Source organism: Wyeomyia smithii, chromosome 3 (genome assembly GCF_029784165.1).
Source record: "Wyeomyia smithii strain HCP4-BCI-WySm-NY-G18 chromosome 3, ASM2978416v1, whole genome shotgun sequence".
Lineage (NCBI taxonomy): Eukaryota > Metazoa > Arthropoda > Insecta > Diptera > Culicidae > Wyeomyia > Wyeomyia smithii.
The window spans coordinates 121,354,239-121,375,365 of NC_073696.1; the positions used below are offsets into that span (position 1 = coordinate 121,354,239).

The 21,127-nt window shown below is 37.8% G+C and overlaps 2 protein-coding genes across 3 annotated transcripts in view; one reads left to right on the forward strand and one right to left on the reverse strand.

Annotated features, from left to right (window-relative positions):
- The window catches only part of LOC129726939 (MAM domain-containing glycosylphosphatidylinositol anchor protein 1-like), a 146,952-nt gene extending 136,230 nt beyond the window's left edge, over positions 1–10,722 (forward strand). Inside the window, exons 12-19 of one of the 2 annotated variants that reach the window (XM_055684230.1) lie at positions 1,040–1,151; positions 1,237–1,318; positions 1,593–1,734; positions 8,358–8,542; positions 8,707–8,945; positions 9,867–9,990; positions 10,065–10,114; positions 10,178–10,722. In XM_055684230.1, the coding sequence (XP_055540205.1) occupies positions 1,040–1,151; positions 1,237–1,318; positions 1,593–1,734; positions 8,358–8,542; positions 8,707–8,945; positions 9,867–9,990; positions 10,065–10,114; positions 10,178–10,483 (1,240 nt within the window). In that variant the 3' untranslated portion in view covers positions 10,484–10,722. The remainder of the gene's footprint in view (positions 1–1,039; positions 1,152–1,236; positions 1,319–1,592; positions 1,735–8,357; positions 8,543–8,706; positions 8,946–9,866; positions 9,991–10,064; positions 10,115–10,177) is intronic. The other variant, XM_055684231.1, reaches the window with a different exon arrangement.
- Positions 10,723–15,840: 5,118 nt separating this feature from the next.
- Positions 15,841–17,010, reverse strand: LOC129728524 (uncharacterized). The gene is made up of 2 exons (XM_055686969.1): positions 16,609–17,010; positions 15,841–16,230 (listed from the first exon to the last, which is right to left on the reverse strand). The coding sequence occupies exons 1-2, from the start codon at positions 16,879–16,881 to the stop codon at positions 15,841–15,843; spliced, it is 663 nt and encodes a 220-aa protein (XP_055542944.1). The 5' UTR covers positions 16,882–17,010.
- Positions 17,011–21,127: the final 4,117 nt, after the last annotated feature.

Sequence of the window (21,127 nt, forward strand, 5' to 3'; positions counted from 1 at the left end):
CCTCGTTTGACGATAAATTTAAGACTATTTTGGTTTGAATTAGGAACGAGCTCAGTTTTTAAGTTTTTATTCGCGAAATATAATAAATTCCTTGAAACTTGTTTCTAAAAGTTTTCTTTTGTATAGGTTTCCAGAGTTTCAATTTTTTTATGAATATTTCATGCATACGAATGCAATTACTATTTTTACTATCACAAAATCTTACTGCCTATTCAACATTGAACTCATTGCTCAATATTGTATTAGAATATGCATTACGAATTCAGTTGTAAAAACGAACGACGATGCCAGGAACGTTTTCATACCAGGAATAAATTGAAAATATAAATCTCGTGGATAATAACTGACACTAGATGTTCAAAAAGCAGCATATGTTAGCCGGCAAACATACCGTTGTACACACCCGAACTGCTAATTGAAGGGTTCTGTTTCTATAGCCAACTTTCGACTCGAGTAATATTATAAATTTGCCAGAAAGTTGCTTTCAAACATCAACATTTCGTTTCTCGCACAACGCTCATTATACACCAGTTTCAACTTCCCCCCGACCTAATCAACAAATCGTTTTAAAACCGTGTATTAGCAACGTCATATAAAGTTATTCTTTGAAGGTAGCGAGTTTCTGTTTGAAAACGAAACTTCACTTTCCTGGGCCTCATGGCTTTGCGTTCCATATAAAACAAAACTAAAGAGCGTGTTTATTTATTAAAAGGTTTACTTCAGGATGGTATTGCGTTGAGATTTTTCCGAGTAACTGCCTCGGAAAGTTTTTTTTTCATATCTTTTTATAATGTTCTATATGTCAGCTTCACACTCCCATCCAGTGGCAAAGCCACATTGCGCGGAAGCACAAAAAGTAACAGTAACTCACGGTTCAGTGAAGGAAGATTAGCTTATTAAAAATTTTCTCAATGTATGGTTAATTAAACCTAAAGGTTCTGTTTGCAAACTTTTTCACTGCTTCATTCGACGTCAACCAGCCGAATTAATTACTAACTAGCATCATTTTTATGTTTTCTACTATTTCCTTCTTCGGCAGGTCCTTTCACTGGCGCTTCAATAATTCCGCGGAAATACTAACAGTCGACTCGAACAGGTACTCCAACTATGGAAACTACAGTGTACTGCCTTACACACCCGTAACCGAGCAAGTAAGAATTTCACAGTTTTAGCGGAAAGCCACCATCGTCATTATTTAGGCTCAACTGAACTAAAACTTGCTCATACTATTCACAGGATTATGGAACTCTTTCGTGCTGGGCTTCGAATGAAATTGGCACCCAAAGTGAACCTTGCTTATTTCAAGTTTCCTTCGCAGGTACAGTACCTTGCTAGCAGAAAACATGTTCGCTTTTCAATCCATTCACCCTAATGTGACCATTCCCTTCACTCGCAATTAACTTTCCATCACACTCTTTTGTTTTCAAAACATTCAACCTACGTTGGCGACTTTACTACGATGTCCCTGACTACCCACGAATGACCGAATGCAACGACTGGTGGCCATCGGGATGGGTAACATCCGCACGCAACAACACCCACGCAAAATGCTAATGATTGACTGCGGCACCGGCTTGCTTGGCATCCGCCAGATCTTCCGGCACCGGTAAGCAACTGCACCCTGTTCAACCGGACGCAACAGTTTGCCGAGATCCAGTGCGCACCTGGCTATGACGGAGGTCTACCGCAAATGTTTATGCTGGAATTAGTCTCCAAAAGGACCGGAAATAGAAGGTGCGTACATTAATGCGTATGCTTAAATAGGTACCGCACAGACACCCTCGAAGAACGGTACCACTCGTAATAAACTTAACGCTGGGGATAGGACTGTATAGTGATGGTATCACGGTCGTTTGGTCAGCAATTGTTGTGCATCAGACAGTACCGAAAGCTTAGAGCTGAATGCTTATGGGGAATTATATTTCATTTCATTCACGGGTTGACTCGCGACATAGGATGGATGAACATAGGCACTTTACTAGAAGAGTAATTCCACAAGAAATGTCCCAGTTTTATTTTTTTTTTATAATTGTTATTTTTGATTTGGCTGAAACTTTACATAGACGTTTCTATGAGCAAACGATGCCGTTTCGTGGTTTTATGTTTAAAATATAAACGACTCATTTTTGAGAAGCTATTTAAAATTGCTATGTTGGGAAGGTAATGATGATTACAAATATATATTTTTAGAGCCGAAACGATTCGTTTGATCGGTTTGACGTCTTCGCAAAAATTAGTTTTTTTTTATAAAACCAATAGCCCAAAATGGCATCTTTTGCCCACAGAAACGTCTGTGCAAATTGGCTGCCTGATTTTTGGGGAATTGCACAAAAATAAAATTTTCAATAATGGATAATGATATGCATATGCGTTGCTTCGTCTATGAAGCAAATGCTTTTATTTATACGGCCTAATATTTGCTATGGTAATCAAATAATCAAACATTCTTCACTGGAATCTAGTCGTACTAGTCTATGTATAACATTATGCATAGAAGCATTATAGATTACATCAATGGAGGCGCATTGTTCCTTACAGACAATTTCCGAAAACGAAAAAAGTACCCAATTCATCACGGATAGCTAGAAACTAACTTTTATGTTACAGACTTGAAAAAAAATACGTTTCGTGCTATCACGAATGCGGTATAAAAATCAATATCTTCTAAAATATAACGTCTCTAAACCGGGCATTTCAAAACATCTTTTTTGAAAAATAAGCTATTTGAAATAGTTAATTTTTGAATTTTTTTTTTTGTAAAAAAAAGTTTTTTCAACGGTTTTCCGCGAAGTTATTATCTGCAACTTAATAATTGCATAATTGCATCAATTGAAAACACGTGGTCGTCCTTAAACAAGAGCGATGTGACGATGAACAAAACTGCTACTTGTATGATGAAACTCGTGTGAGTGTCATAAATACCTACGGGGAGGACTAACGCAACAAGCAGGATGCGCGGTACAGAAGAACGTATAACCGTCAACAAGCAAATCGTTAAGATGACACAGAAGATGACTATGGCGGCCCCATACGAACGACGAGTAAGTTCTAGGTTTAGGAAATTGTTCCAACCTCAGAAGAAGGGCACGTGATTGCTAAGATAACGGAGTGTTCTACTGTAGTTGTTATTTCTACCGAAAGGTTCATCCAGCTGGTTGACCTGTTATCCATGGAGCTAACGGGCCTAACGCCGTTGGTGGTGGCGGGCGACTTCAACACTTGGGCTGTTAAGTGGGGAAGTCGCTTTACGGACCAGAGGGGTCATCTTGTTGGAGGATCTGGCAAAGCTCAACCTGGATCTGGCCGTTGGGAACAGATGTACATACAGCAGAAATGGTGCGGAGTCGATCATCGACGTGACGTTCTTCAGCCCAGGACTGATCTAGAACTGAAGGGTAGATGATGGATACACTGATAGCGACCATCAGCCTGTGTGCTATAGTGTAGACAACAACGAGAGGCGACAAGCGACGGGTGGAACCAACACTCCGACCGTCCACGGGTGGAAGACATCGCAGTTTGATGCCGAGGTATTCGAACTAATTGCCATGCGTGGGACGTGTGACGCCACTATACCTAGGGCTCGCTAACCTAGGAGGACGCCACCGGGTTACTAGTGGACTGACGCGCAGTGCGTGCTTCCGTGAAAGACGAGGGATGCAGCGTGCGCGAAACGAAAAACAGAGTATAGAGCGCCGTGCAGCAAACGGTTCTGCAAGACCGATGCTAAAAAGTGCGATAAAGGCAAGCAAGAAGGCCTGCTTCGATAGACTATGCGCGAGAGCCAGCACGAACCCGTGGGGTAACGCATGCAGGATCGTAATGGCAAGACCAAAGGCTCGCTGGCGCCTGAAAAGCTATCACCAGCGATGCTGGAGCGTATCACCGAGGGACTCTTTCCACGCCACGAGCTAAGTCCTTGGCCTCCGGTAGTAGAGTCTTACGTCCGACGTCCCAGTATCTCAGACACAGACCAGTGATGGTCGGCCAACCAGCCGAAAACTTACATTCTGTGAGCGACGGCAGCCGTATCGAGATCGAGGGAGATGTAAGAGTAACGAATGAGTAACTCATCATGATCGCCAACTCCCTTAAGATGAGCAAGACACCAGGTCCGGATGGAATCAGGCTGGCGATAAAAACGGCTCCCGGGCTGATTCGGGCAGTTATGCAGAGGTGCCTGGATGACTGCCTTTTCCCGGAGAGGTGGAAGCGGCAGAGATTGGTCTCACTTCCGAGACTGGGAAACCGCCAGGGGATCCAATGCCATACAGGCCTATCAGCCTGCTGGACACTGCGGGGAAGGTGCTTGGGAGGATTATCCTCAACAGAGTGCTGTATTGGAAAATAAAAATATTTCTACAGCCAAAACGGTTTACATGATTGGCATAGTGTCTTCAGCAAAGTTGTAGATATCAATTTCGTCCTTCCAAAAAAAAAATTGCTCCAAAAAAAATTTTTTTTTAAATTTAAAATTTTTCAAAAAATTATACCTTGTTTTCCTTGATTTCCCCATGATCGGCCCGATTGCATCGTTTGTAGTTTTTATGAAAAAAATTAGATTTTAAAAAAATGAACTTTTTTAGATAGTTAATTTTTAATTTTTCTTTCAACTTTTTTTTTCAAAAATTCAATGGTATTTTTTAGAGTGTACATTTTTTCTACAACTCTGCCTGAGACGTCACACCGATCAAACAAACCGTTTTGGCCCTGAAAATATTAGTAATCATCAATACCTTCCAAAAATAGCATTTTTCAATAGCTTCTCGAAAATGAGTCGTGTCCAAAAAAATTCAACCAATAGCACAAAATGGCATTTTTTGCCTATAGAAACGTCATTGCGAAGTTTCAGCCAAATAAAAATGATCAATTAAATTGGTTGCCCGTTTGTTGTGCCGGAATATAGCGACCCTCCCAGACTCCCAGACAGATCAGCAAAATAAGGGCAAATAGAAGTCAAACTTCTATTCTCTCCACTTTGATACAATATCATTTATTGTTCTTGTTTTTTGGAAGATTTAGGCTATAAGAGAACACGAAATTTAAAAGATCAGTTCAGTTAAAATAAATCATTCGAATCGTTAACATCGTTTTTTAATCGCATTTCGCCCGTTCACTGCCGCTCTGTTGAAACCCACATTAAGCCCGTTCACTGTCGCTCTGTTGAAACCCACATTAAGTTTTTTTGTGGAATTGCTCTTTTTCTGTAATAAAAATTACACCGAAGATAAGCGTCAAAGCAGCCAAGCTCAAACATCTTTATGTTTGTTGTTACTAGGCGAGCTAACTAAACACGCTGGGTCTAAAGTAGCGAACCTATACATTAGAGAAATGACAAGACACTCACCGTTAAGGCAACTGTCAACATCAAAACGGGCGAGTTGTATCATTTTGCATTGCCGTTATCCGTTTTGATGTTGACAGTTGCCTTAACGGTGAGTGTCTTGTCATTTCTCTAATGTATAGGTTCGCTAGTCTAAAGGCTACAAACAAACTAATCCTGTTACAATGAACGTTAGCCGAAAGTAAAGAGTTTCATTCCTACTGTCAAGTACAAATTACAATCGACCCCTCTCAGGGAAAAAACACGTTCTTGAAGCAATGCTCAATTTCCTTTAGGTTTGTTTCGTTTAGAATTTGGTCGCATACAATTTCCGATTTCTCCATGAGGAAATATTGCACAAAATTTGTAAAAATATGTTTTTGCAGGATTTTTTTTCAACTTGACGGAAAAAATACAAGAAAAATTATTTGTCTGCAGTTCTGATGAATTCTCGAACTTTTCGTCGAACACGTCGAATTTCTTTATTTCACCAGCTCACCTCGTTTTGACCTGGAAGCACACTAACTGCTGTCAAAACCCTTCTTCATTCGCTCGATTTTGACCCAGTTTTGACCTGGCTTGCTGCCCGAAGCGCACTGTAAAATTTGTCAGCTTCAACCCACTACCGCACGTGCTTAGTTCGTAAACAATTATCTGGCATCTCTTCCTCACTTGCGTCGTGAATCGCGATACCGTTTTTTTATTGCTCGGCAGATTTGCCCGAGCGCAGTGGAATAAAGAAATTCGCTATTAGTGTGACTGGATAAACGGTAGTTGATGGCTTGTCAATTCATCAACTTGCGGGAGTATTTATCCGCGAAAACAAATTCAAACCTACCTGGAGCATTACCCTTACGGTTAGCGAGGTAAATTTTCCGACCCGGAATTAGTCCAAAGTCCATTTTGACATGCTCGTATAGCTTTCTTGCTCGGGTCCTGGCAACCAGGTTCTGTTCAAGCGTCCTGTTGAGTTGTTTGCTGGCATGATACGACCGTAATCCTTCACGCATACAGATTCGACGAACTGTACTATGTACTGCATTGAACCTTTTCGCCAAATCACGGAGGGACACTACAGGATTATTCCGGACGCCCTAATGACCTTCGCTCGTAGTTTCCGATCCAATGTTCTACTCCTACGTTTGGTTTGTTCAGCACGATCCACCGTCAAAGTGTCCCGTTTGAGCACGGTATTCACAGTCGATTTCGGTTATTTGAGGGTCTTGGCGATCATTACTCCTGACCATGTTGGGTTTTCAACGTAGGTGTGCACATTTTTTTCTCGTCTCTCGCGTTCCATTTTGGATAACTTTTCAACACATGTACCAATCCCAACGAAATTTCCACCACTAAGTAAACAAACCTTCAAAACGCTGTCATTAGTTTCTCGGTGCGACAACTAGAGGCGCTGCAGTAAATAAAAAGAACGGCCAAATACTAAATGAAACAAACCTTTGCTTGCAAATTATAAAATGTGTAGCCAAAGTTCTACATTTATGCCAAGTGATTAAAAAAGGACACTAAAAGTCCAAGAAAAAGAATTGTTCCTCACTAAATGCGATCATATTTTGATTACCGGGCTAGTTTGAAAAATTAAATTGAGTCATGGGTAACACAGAACTAACTGCCGAATGATGCAACTATACAACATAATCGTACGATAATTATGTTAAAAGAAATAAACTGCTGTAAATAACAATCGAACGAAAATCATCCCGCGTTATACTTTAATGGAAATTTCCAATGAATAGAAAGTTAACAGAATTACCGGGAGTCACTAATGTGTATACCATCCGTCCTGATTTAACAGGACATGTCTTGATTTTGAGAGCGTCCTGATCTATTTTCCATATTCTAGCATTTGTCCTGATTTTTCTGAATAATGCTGGATATTCAAAAAAGCAGCAGTTCAGTATTTTCATCTTGACTCCGGGAAGAAACGAACTTATTTCGAACGAATTTTTTCTTAGGTTGAATCTTGACGAGAGAAATTGCCTAGTTGTTGAAACTGTTAAACGTTTTTTGACAATTGCTGAGTTTTTCCAAACAGTTTGCATTTTTTAGGTATCTACTAACGCCTAATAAATCAAAATTGCAAAATTGAATCGTTCGAGAAATACGTTAAATATAAGTCTTTTGGCGTATTTTTAAGTGCAAATCTTAAAATCCGTGTTTTATTTATTGATATCTCAAAAAATGAAAATAGCTTAGATCAAATTTTTGCTGGAAAAAAGTTGTCTTGTCCTGATTTTTAACTCCAACCAAATGGTAACTCTACTAATGTGATAACACCGATGGCGCTTTAAGCACCCCGAAATAATTTATTTTAGGAGTAAATGTTACCACTTGCCAAAAAAAAACATTGCTGACAAACGGCAAACAAATTTTTCGTTTTTTCGTCCAATCTGTAGTCTTCGAGATTATTCCCCTACTGAAAGTTTGCTTATGTAACATTTTATCGCCGTGCATCGTTTGTGCCTTGATTGCATCATTGTGGACACGCAATTGGCTGAATTATAATCGAATTAGCTATGAACTTTAGCCACTCTCCAAAAAACAGTATTTCAAATTATGATTCCATAAACTAGAATGACCGAAATCCGTTCAGTGGTAATAAATTTAGGTACGTTTGAAATGTTTCATTCTGTTGTTTCACTCCATTCTCGATTTTTTGACATGCCATTCTACTTAAATAAGATGTAACTCTACGCCAAAAGTTTATCTCTTTTTCTTGTATAGTTTGAGGTTTTAATTGTCATGTTTTTCGGAATAACATTTTGCGTACATACAAAGTAATGTAGCAAAAAAAATCTAAAAAGTCAAATTACATATTTTTGTTTTTAATCTAGTTTTAATTTACAGATCAGTTTTCCTCCTAGCTACATCTAATATTGATAAAATGTACATATTATAGATTGATGTACTAAAACATATGCAATAAAAACTGAAAAAAATACGAATAGATTCCAACCTGTATTACCTTCTAGAGATAATATATTTAAGAGAAATCCATCTACATGAATTGCTTTTCTAGGTTTAACTTCTCCAACAAACATGAACCGTACTTTTTTCTGGACCGACTAGAAAAACTGGCCGTTTTGATGTCGCTGGAAAACAACTCACTATCGTGTGTGGTGTATGCCATCAACCCAAAAGGACACAGCCCTGGCGTGGTTATTTCCAACTTCGAAATTGGCCATATCCATCCTTTCCGGATAGGTACGTACATATCCACTGATCATTGTTTGCGAGGGCGCTTCGCCCGCTTTTATTTTACATAGAACATCGCGTGCCTATTACTTCTCTCGCAATCCTGCTCAATTGTGTGCTCCAATCCTAATCCTCTTCATTCGCCAAACTGACGGATTGACCGATAATTGCAGCGAGCAAACACTCGACCGAATGGCTGCCAATAGCTCTTGGAGTCCTGCTTACCATCATAATATTGGCTCTCTCGATTTCAACCAAAGCGTACCTCACCCGATGCTGGGCCAACTGCTGCTGGCGCCGACAACGGCGACTTCTGCGAACCGACAGCAAAACGGGTGATATTAAAATTGCACAGCAAACAAAAAATATTGTGATATCCAGCGATTTCGAGTGCGGAACTAATTGTTTGAAGGTAAGCACCCCATCCAAATCGATTTGAACAATTCATCCCGGAAGCTTGTAGCGTTGGGTTAAGGGGTCAATTTGCATAGTACTATGTTGCATCGAGGAATATCGGAGAGGTCAGATTAAATTTATTTTTTTTTTTTTAAATGTACAGTACAATTTGTTCACTCTATCACTTTTTTGTAAACACGTTGCAACAGGTGATAATCCATTTCTGAAAAAACAACAACAAATTTCGCTGAATAATGTTCTAAAGCAAATAATCATCTGCCTTATGAACGATTGATGAGTATCATCGACATTGTGCATGTAGTGCTAGAGAAAAGAGCAAAGGGTTTTGATTGTTTTCGAAGTTTTGGAACACTGAATTTTCCCGTCCAACTTCATCCGCGACTTCTGCACTTCAATTATCAATTACATTGGTAATCTGCATGTCACCGGATCTGATGCGTTGCACGGCTCAGTAAAACCAAAACAAATTGTATGACGCGATGATTGGAGCCGTATTTCGTTTGTGAACATTTGAAAATGCTGCTGTAAACAAAAGCACAAGTGGATGCGGAAAGATAACAGTGACATGTTGATTGAGCCGCAGACACAGCAAGCTGAAAATATAAAAGCGTTTATTAGTGCTTCCGGTGCAGATCTGGATTCACTTGGGTTTAATAATATAGAAGATCTTAGTTCATTGTGTAAATGAAGAACCAGTCATGGCAAGTGCACCAGTTGTGGGTATACCGCGTTCAATACTTCCCATTCATCTGCGAATAAAATATATAGAGCCAAGTATCAATGTATGGTTTATCACATCTTTTTTCATTACGTTTGCATAGCTTCGACGAGAAGTAATCATGAAAAAAATTTATTCTTCCAACAACTATCGTTATTAAACTAAATTTTATTATTTCGTTTCTACGTTGTAAAACAGCTAAAAAATGCACAAAGCCAGCACCAATCGCAACAGCGCACAAGCTTAAGAAGAAAAAATTCGTCAAAGGATTCGAATGAGGACGAGCCCGATCCGGACGTAATTCCAGCGCAGTTCAATATGCGTAAGTTGTTTGAACAGCATTGTTAGGAACTTTCAAAATTTGTTACCATAACAACTAAGTCATTTTTTTAACAGTTTCCTCCTCATCAATGGCATCATCGCCAATCCCTAGTTCTAAGGAAAAGGTTAGCACCCTTCAAGTGAGTTTAAAAACACTAAGAAAATATACCCTTTCCCCCATCCCACAGGAGCAGTCATGTTACGCATATTCAAACTATTCTGCCAACTCGTACTATCTCAATCCAATAGATTCAGGTGACCTAAGCAACAGTATTGGATTGGACCGGCATCAAATTTCACCGTCAGCCGATCGTCACAAATTTGATTTTCACCAGCATCACCAACATCATCATCATCCAGACGTTCCGTCAGTTATTGAATACAACAGAAACGTTCAGCCTACGCTCGCAACCACATCCGGTGGTTCTGATCTGGACATCAACATTATCAAGGATTGCCTCATGACAACTCGCGTGCCGGAAAGCTGTGTTTGACCGGTATCCGTAACAGACGGATTCAATTCGTGGATGCGATACTGTGTCTTGGCTTTCTATTCAATTGCCATACTAAAGATTAAATCGTCTGAACGTAGCTGCTACGCAGTCGATGACGCAGAAACACTGGCCAACCTTTTCGTCCCACTGTGGAGCTATGTGAAAATGTGAAACGTGTTTTATTGACAGTAGAGAAAAATTATATCAATATTTTACATGATTATAGAGAATGATTTTTACGTCGCCCATCATTTATTTGAAAGAAAATTATCAAATATTACCCGCTCGGTAATATTGCCAACCAAAAGTTTTGTTTTTATAACTGAGGTGGAATAGTTGCGCGTTTTTTCTCAGTCATTCGGCTTAATTTCCAATCATTTTCTTTTTTGGCCTTTAGAAAGGGGTTTTAGACGATTCTGAGCCTAATTTGTGATCATTTTCTTTTTTGGCCTTTGGAAGAGGTTTTCGGCCATTCTGGGCTTCTTTTTTGGCCTTCAAAAGGAGTTTTCTGGCGATTATGAGCTTAATTTGAAATCATTTTCTGTTTTGGCCTTTCTGACATTTAGAAACGGTTTTCGGCGATTCAGGGCTTAATTAGGGATCTTTATATTTGCCTTTTCTGGCCTTTAGAAGAGGTTTCAGGCGATTCTGAGCTTAATTTGGGATCATATTCTATTTTTACCGTTTTTTGGCCTTCAAAAGAGGTTTTCAACCATTTTGAGTTAATTTTGGGATCTTTTTCTGTTTTGGGTTTTTCTGGCGTTTAGAGAAGGTTTCGGCCCCTCTGAGTTCAATTTGGGATCAATTTATATTTTGATCGTTTTCTGGCCTTCAGAAGGGTGTCTCGGCAATTCTGAGCTTAATTCGGAATATTACACATCGTAATACACCAGAATACCAACATTACCCACTCTCCTTTTCTAACAGAAATACATTATAACATTACTTGTACACTAGCGCTGCTGAGTCTTCAGATTCTGTGGAGATAAGATTCCGCTTACGATCCCGACGTCTATGTATCTCATTGTTACTATCTATCGCTTTTGCAAACATCAAGTTTTGGGATTACAGTGCCTCCACAATCATGGGTCAGCAACAATTATGGGTCACTTTTAAGCAAATACGTCTATTTTCACGAAACTGAACAATTTTCATTGGCAGTGGTATTTTTGTAACTCAATTGTAACCCTAATCATACGATTGAAATGATTAAATATTGAAAATGTTACTAAAAACAATAATTCTGCTTGGTGCAATAAGTGAAGTGACCCATAATTGTAGTAATGTCACGTTTTGCGGTGCACAATTTATTTATATTTTGGCTATTTTAATTACTTTTGCATGAAAATACATCACGACCTAATAAAATAGATATTAGGTTATTTTACTAGCTTTTACAACAATGAAATAACTTTTGTGATGGATTTTGATGGTTTTGAAAATTAAATGATCTTGAAGGCCAAAAGTGACCCATAATTGTGTCTTTTGCTATGCAAGTACTATTTTTCTTTTCAACCGATTTACACACATCATCTGCAGTTAGGGATACCATCCGTCCTGATTTAGCAGGACATGTCCTGATTTTGAGATCCGTTTGGAGCGTCCTGATTTATTTTTCATATTTTAGCATTTGTCCTGATTTTTCTGAATGATGCCAGATGTTCAGAAATGTTGAAGATTGTTCAGTACTTATATTTTGACTCCGGAATTGAACGGACGATTTTTTTTCTTTGGTTGAATTTTGTCGAGAGAAATTGTAAAGCTATCCAGTTTTTTTGCACCATAATGGCGGTCGCTATAATGCGTGTTCGTGATATGCGAACCTCTCTGCTTACATCAGTTTTGGGATTTCTGAGGAATTGGCAACACAAATGTTGCCAGATTTATTTCTCTTTTGATAACATACGTGAAGACTTCAAATTGACATGAGCAAAGTTGTCAAAAGGGTGGATGATTTAATACTTAATTTTGCATTTTAGCGTCCGCCATTAGGGCGTGTAAAAAGCTGGACACCAGTTTCTATATACCATTTGAAAAAGCCGCGTTTTCTGAGCAAAGCGTGATTTTAAAAAAATGTTTCTCATTTTCCTTAGATTTTTAAATGAAGAATAAAAATTTGCTCGAAATGTCTTAAATGACATTTCGCATACGTACGGTATATGGGAGAATTGTCATTTGAGGTATTTCCCCAAGCAACCAGAAGTTCGAATTTCACTTAACAAACGAACTTAGAAGTTCACATAAAGTTCGGATTTAGTTCCGCGGAACTTTCTTGCTGAACAACAGGGCCCATTACTTACAAAGCGAACTTCATTCTAAATAAAGCACCGTCAGTACTAGAAAGCAACTTTGAAGTTCATGAGAAGCTGCTTGCTCCTCTTCATTGGAACCTTAAAGTTCACACAAAGTTCACACGTGAACTTCGAAACCACTAGAATTGAAGTTTGGTTAGCATTTTATCCGTACCTTTAATCAGCACGAAAGTTCATGAGAAGCTGCTTGCTTCTCTTAATTGGAACTTTAAAGTTCACATAAAGTTCACACGTGAACCTCAAAACCACCAGAATTGAAGTTCGGTTAGCATTTTATCCGTACCTTTAATCAGCACGAAAGTTCAAAAGAAGCTGCTTGCTCCTCTTCACTGGAACTTTGAAGTTCACATCAAGTTCAAACGTGAACTTCAAAACTACTAGAATTGAAGTTCGGTTAGCATTTTATCCGTACTTTTAATCAGCACGAAAGTTCAGGAGAAGTCTATGTCGTACTTCATTTCCACTTTAAGGTTCATATTTAGTTCTGACCGATACTTTGCTCGGCTTTGACGCAAGTGAAGTTTTCAGATGTGAAGTTTAAATTCGTGCTTCAGGACTAGTGACAAAAAATGAGTTTTTCAAAAACAATAAAAAAAGTGGTTTGTTTTATTATCATCGGAAAAAAATTTGTCTAAATGGGAAAAAGAAAACAAAGCTATAACTGCAATAGGTAATATTGGTGTGCTTAAATTCTTTTGCTATGTAAACATATTTTTACCTTACAGAAAATCAATCATGCACTCAGATACCCAGAAATGTGCAGGTCAGAAGAAAATTCGAACCGGGTGCAAGCCGTGAATTCCCGGTAGAAGAAGATATACTTCAAAACCACGACAGTGATGTTGATGAATGTTGGGCCAGTGATGATGAATCATTCGATGATTTAAATTCATCATTCGAAAATAAAAAGAGCTGCGATGTACTGGATCGAATGGATTTGAGTGAATGCTGCAGATATTGGGCTCTCAGAACTAACCAGTCTCATGAATCTATAAATCTAATTATGGAAATAATCAGAAGAAAAACTGATGGAAAAAGATTGCCTCGCTCCGCAAGAACTTTAATGGAAACATCTCGTCAAGCAACTTCCGAAATCATTGAAACTGCTGGTGGACAGTATTGGTTTTGAGGAATAAAACGGTGTTTGGGTGATTTTTTTCGGTAAGATCCTTTTCTTTTCTTGCTTTATTAAACAAGCCTTCAAATTTTCATTCTCAGATTCACAGATCGGTCATTAAATATTTCAATTCGCATAAACATTGATGGGATTTCGATTTTCAAAAGCAGTAAACTTCAATTTTGGCCTATCTTGTTTAATATTGTTGAAATGCCTGAAGTTGCACCGATGCCAATTGCTATATTTTATGGTAAAACCAAACCAACCAGCCTTGATGAATTTCTAAAACAACCAATCGAAGAACTGATTGATGTGCTGAATAATGGCTTTTCAATCAACACTTACAAGATTATCGTTACGTTAAAATGTTTCATCTGTGATAATCCCGCACGTGCGTTTCTCAAAGGTATATTTCGTTGAATATTTTTCGATAGCTAAAATAAACTTCAAAATAATATTATTCCAGGTGTTGCTAATTTTAATTCCTAAAATGGTTGTCTGAAGTGTGAGGGTGAAGGGGAGTACTCACATGATTCACGGACTGTTGTTTTTACGTCTACAAATAGTGCTAAGCGGACAGACGAAAAATTTAGGCAAAACGCTTACAACCACCATCAAAAAGCCATCACACCTTTGGTGAAACTACCGAACCTAAATCTAATTGAAGACATTGTCGTTGGAGATCGGTTGCACCTAATTGATTTTGGCGTCATGAAACGTTTACTTCTTGGGTGGAGAGATGGAACATTAGGTTATGCAACAAAATTATCTTCGCAACAAACTGATAAAATTTCAAAGATATTGGCTGGTATTCGATTGCCCTCTGAAATCCATCGTAAACTACGTGGAATGGAATACTTGTCGTATTGGAAAGGCTCAGAGTTTAGTAGTTTTTTACATTACGCAAGTATTGTGACACTTAAAGAATTTCTACCATTCGATGCCTATAAACACTTTCTACTATTCTTTTGCTCGGCTACTATGCTATCTTCAAATATTTACAAATCCAACTGGCATGTTGCTAGAAAGATGTTGGAGAAATTTGTCATGGAGTTCATAGAACTCTATGGAGAACAGTATTTGACTAGTAACGTACACAATCTGCTACATATTGTAGATGAAGTCGAGCGTTTTGGATAGTTTCAAACATGTTCAGCATATCCGTTTGAAAATGCTTTACAGCAAATAAAACACCTTCTTCTAAGCGGATGGAAGAGCCTCGAACAGGTCGTGAATAGGTTATCCGAAATCAATTCCACAGAGTATTACACCTCTAAGAGAGCCAAAAAACAACAGCGAAGCTATCCTTTTGTCAGATCCTGCCGAAGAAATGTAGTAGATGTAAATGAAAACTTTTTCTTAGATAATTCCGATAGAAACGGATGGTTTCTTACCCACAGAAACCAAATTGTACGCTTCGATCATGTTTTGGAATCCTCTCAGCTGGAAATTTATGGAAAAATTGTGTCTTCGAAACAAGATTTCTTTACCTATCCATTTGATTCATCGTTTTTAAATATTTATATAAGTCGTAAGAATAGTTTATCTAAGATAAGTTCGAAGATTAACTGCCAAGAAATTAAATGTAAATTAGTTGAAATGGAGTGGAATGATAGTTACGTGTTCGTCCCATTAATTCATACAATAAATAAATAAAGTAGTTTGCAAAGCTTAAATTTGTATGTATTTTAAAAGAAACAAATATAATTAAATAAATAAGCCATTATTATTATTCGGCAAATTCAGATACCAAGTCAGTATGGTCTAAGGCATCTGATGAATCGACGATCGAACCGGCACTTGTTTCAGTCTCGGACTCACTGCAACGCTGAGCCGATTTATTAGCCCATACTGCTTGCAGCCCGCTTGTTGAAGCATCGTTTGGCCCCGGAACAGATTCTATCTCCAAAACTTGGTTGTCTGATTTATCAAGTTTTTCTTGCTGGCCTTAAATAGCATCGTTTGGCGCAAGAGCTGATTTTCGATCCACTAGTTAGATTGTTAGTCGCTTTCTTTCTAACATGTCTGGTTCCTCTGCGTTCCCCTGTAGCGACCAGACGTTTAAGGGAGTTCTTCAGCTTTTTCATAAAAAAGCTGGCCAACTTCTGTTGGGTAACTACTTCCAAATCGTCACTTCCTATCTCTTGGAACAGCTGCAAAATGTTACGATTTGGCATGATTGCCAGTTTTGGTCCTAAACGGCTGGCTCCAGTCCAGGTGCATTGCGTTTGCATTTTTTTGCTGATCAGCATGTCAAGAATGCCTAACATGCGATTTTCCGCACAGTCGCCGGTACAATTCACACGCAACCATTTAACCTATCAAATAAAATATAATGAAGGTACAGATTTTTTGTTTCGTTTATTTTATTAAGGTGATCGTTGTTTATGGTGGAAAGCTCTGGCCAACTGTAACTATTGCTTAACTGTTTTGCTATCAACATAACTGTTTTTGTTAGGAAGTTTTTAAGAAATGCCATGATCATAAACAAGAACAAACGGGGGTAGCGAACGGCTACGGTAGTGGTTTTCTACGGCAGGTTCTCTGCAGCAATCTTATGCATAAACTTGCCGAAAAAAACCACTACCGTAGCCGTTCGCTACCCTACTTAAAAAAAAAAAAAAAAAAACAAATTAATAAACGCGGCGGCAGATTGCAAACAACCGCAAACAACGATACTGGTAGTTATCTCTTACCATCTTCGATCTGTAGTTGTTATCCGCCAACTGAAGCTCCAGTTTCGTGAGTTCTTCCTCTCGTTCAATAGGATTGAAGTAGAATGCTGGAGGTTCTTCAAAGGTCGCTTTCCTAGAGTTTAGGTTCCGTAAGGCATAAAGAATGTATTCGTTCTGCGTAGCGATGTCTGCTGTCCGCTTCTCCAAAAGATCCAACCGATAATTAATCTGGCTGAAAAATTCACTTAATAATGCCTGTGTTGTGGTATCTGTCAGCACATTCGGGTCCGGCATAGCTTCGTAAGTCACATATACGCATTCTTCGGGTGACTCAATGATGCCTCCTGATGGTGTGACACAGTGAGCTACCGCCGCGTGGTTTTTTGATTTGGTCGGTTCTACTTATAAGGGTGCTGCTAGTGGTTGTTTTGTTCTGGGTGATAGTTGTAGCAGAGAAAAAGAATCTGGATTCTGAGACGGTGGAGACGAAGGCATGTGTTTTCCATTGCCGTTGTCTAGTACCAACATGTTTTGAAAGCTATTTAGTCCCCTGCTACTAGCCTTTTTCTTCCGTTTGATTACATACTGAGTGTCTGACGAGGATTCACCAGACAATTCTGCCGACAATCCCATCGCCACATCATAAGACGCTAGGTTACTTCGCTTCACCGTACATTTATACTTGAGCCACACTTTTTTGGGCGAGATACTCTCATCCCTTAGCATTTTGTCCAAATCTTGGGTTCTCTTCACGTTCGGCCACAGCATGATGTTGCCGGTTTTGGAGGTCCGTATCCATTTTTCAGGCACCACCGAGAGTTCTCTACGTCCCAAAGCGTTGGTCGTTTCGACTACGGCAAACGGCATATCTATCGACCGAAGAAGTTTTAATCGATTTTCAACATTTATCATATTCTGTATATACTGCTTACCAGAATATTTTTTAATTCACGTTTGGAACGAAAAAGATGCGTACACAACCTTTTTTGTTCACAACAACGTTTTTCAATCACATTACAAGCGAACTGCAGCAAAATCAAAACAAACTAAAGAACTGTCAGACGTAAGTTCACATTGCGCTGCGCGTGTACTTTTGCCGAACTTGAAAGTTCGGAAAAAGTTCCGTGTCAGCTTTATCTGAACTTCCGAGTTCACATAAAGTTCCGTGTGTACTTTATCTGAACTTTCAAGCTGAAAGAGAGACCCGGTATGTTCCTAGCAATGACCATGTAGGTAATGACGAGAAATCAGCACATCGAGTAAAATCGATGCTGACCTCGTATAGCGGGGACGGTGCAGTGGTATGAATCTAGGCTTCAAAGAGGTAGGACTTGAGTTCGAAGCTAGTGTGTGGTGAGTTGCAAAAATATCTTAAAATTTAATAATAAATAAACCAGGCATTATTCTTCTGATCTAGAATTTCTTCAGTACATATGCTTATCATGGGATTATACCAACATTAATAATGATACGTTAGGTGAGGTTATAATATAAGAACACAAGAAATCGAAAAAAAAATATTTTGAATTTTTTGAAGTTTTGTTTTCAAGCTGAATAGCGTTCTATGCAGCGCGCTAACCGAACTTAATGTGAACTTTCTAGTTCGGTTTAGAAGCTGCTTTGCATGCTATTTGAAGTTTAATCATCAAATGCGAACTTGAAAGTTCGGTTAGTTACTTAAAAATCGAGCTGAATAGAATTCTATTCATGATCGGTAGTTTAGCTGATTAGGCTATGAAATCTACTTTTATCCGAACTTTTGGTTACTTGGGTCGAGCGGTTTGTTATTCTTCATTTAAAAATCTAAGGACAACGATAAACATTTTTAAAATCACGTTTTGTTCAGAAAATTGATGTATGAAAATCAAAAAACCGTGTAATTTTAAACAGTTTTAAACAGTTTACGTGTGCTGTATTTTTTAGGTATCTACCTAATGCCTAATGGATAAGTTGCAAAATTGTATCGTTCGAGAAATACGTTGAATAAAAAAACGAGTGGCGTATTTTGAAGTGCAAATCTCAAATTACGTGTTTTATTCATTGATACCTCAAAAATAAGAACGCCTCAGATCAAATTTGTACCGGAAAAAGTTGTCCTGATTTTTTACCCCGACCAAATGGTAGCCCTATCTGCAGTGAAACTAATTGTCGATCGAAAGTATACATCAGAACACAAAAATAGATACTAAAACATTCGTAGTTGATAACTTTTTCGATTTTATATTCATTTTTCAACATTTAGGCAACACGTTGACTGACCCATAATTGTAGAGGGACTGTATTCCCCAAATTTTATTATAGATAAAAAACAATTTTAGCATTCAAACTGCTTGATTGATCGGTATAACGTCTTCGGTAAAATTGTAGATATTAATTTTGTCTTTAAAAAAATGTATAGAAACAAATCGCGCCAAATGACCTATGGTCGAATATCGACCATTTTTGATTTGAATGAAACTTTGCGCACGTATTTGGCTTAGCAAACTGAGCATTTTTCACAGATGGAGAGGTTTTTCACACCCATGAGTTACATTTTAAAAGGGCGTATGCTTTTAGGCCTAGGTTTTATTCGAAGCATTGTAGCCCAGAAACCGTTCGTTGTATAGAAAAACAGTCTGAGAATAAGTTCTAGGGAATTAAAAATGCATCATAAAAAAATATACACTGTACAAAAAAAATTCTTTTGACCTAAAAAAGTTGAAAATAAACATTAAATTTCAATTTCAATGAAAAGAGTTGATTTTTTTTATTTTTTCTCAAGAAACTTGACGTTAATACGCAACTTTAAAAATAAGTGCAGGATGGAGAAATGGAAAATATTTTTTTCATGGTAGATTAGTTTTTTTATAAAAATTCTAATTTAAACATTTTTCAAAATATTTGTATTCTGATGATTTTCAAAGATGCAGAGAGTCATTTTAAATCAAAAAGCTCTTGGTAGTTAACATTTTAAAGGCATCGGTTTTCGAGTTGTTTTGAATTTAAGCTCGAAAAATTATTCATATTTAGGAAAATACACCTTTTTCTTAATTTGTCCGTGGTTCTCCACCAAAAACCATACTTGAAAATGCATTGCGGCACCAACTTTGACAGCCCATATCTTTTGATCAAAAAATAACATCACTGCGAAATTTTCAAGGAAGTTTCGAAATTTCGTCAAAAATACTTGTGATTTTTTCAGATTTTTCAGTGCCCAAGAACATAGATTTTCAACATATTGTTTTAAATAGTTACTTTTGAAAAAATATTTTTTCTCCAAAAAAATATTTTCGTAAACTACAACTTGGGATGCATCTGTTGTGAAAATTTCATCAAATTCGATGCAATATTTTCAAAGCTACGTCTATTAAAAAACAATTTTGGCCTAAATTTCAAATGACAATAACAACTTGAAAACTTACTCAAATTCAATAAAAATTAGAAAACCAACTTCCCGAGAGAAACTCTTGAAGTTTTTAATACTCATTTGAAAAAATCAAACATCGTGATTTTTAGTGATCCGTTTCACGCATTCTGACCCAAAGTAACTAATTTGAGTGCGATGAACTATTTTTAAATGGTTTTAATACTTTTAATGGAGTTGATGGGTATTATTTCTGATAGCAGAGCAAATTGGAAATAAATCAAATTTACAATGTATTTCCCTCGTCATTCTAATCACTTATTCACCTTTCTAGTATCCAATTATTTTACTGCCAAACTCGAATCTCGAACTCATGAACGGGTTGCCGATTCGTCTATCTTGACATACATGCATACGTATCGATTTAACCCGTACTTCTATTTCCAGTTCATTTCATAAACAATGTTACATTGGCTGTACATATACTGAATTGTAGCTGAACAAGTGCCTCAGCATTTGTATCGTTTATGATATGTTTTAACTCTCACTAAAAAAAGAAACCCTTCAGTTTTCAGTGTTTGACTTGCGAGTTGCTTTCAAGAAGCACAAATATTGATAGCAGGGCATATAGCATTGTAAATCATTATTCAACGATGCGAAAAAAAATTTTTCCAGAGGCTGTTTATAAATAGGCTGACCAGACGTACCGTTTTGAACGGTACAGTACCGTTGCATTGAAATTTTCCTAAATGGAAAAAAAGTTTCCAAGCAGCCAGATTTTTTTTAATATTACTGAGTACGATTTGTGCCTTCCTGACAGTACCACACCACTGGAAGGGCATCCCCTATCGTGAACTGAAGGAAAAGTCGCGATTAAAAGTTGAGACCATTTTCTCGTTTTCTCGATCACACATTTCAGGAACTCATTTAAAAAAATACACTCTTCAGGATCAGGTAAGTTCAACAAAGCAATGAATAAATATTTGAATGCTTTGCTTGGTAAAAATTTTCAAAAATCAATTTTATTATGTGTCCCGTTTTCTGAACCTATTTGTCCCGTTTTTATCCCGAGAAAATCTGGTCAGCCTTTTCATAAACAAACTTCTTCGCAATCAAATCTGTCTCTAATATGGCAGATTCTGCATTTGACATACCGTTACACCATGTCTCTATACATCATGGAACTAACAACAAACA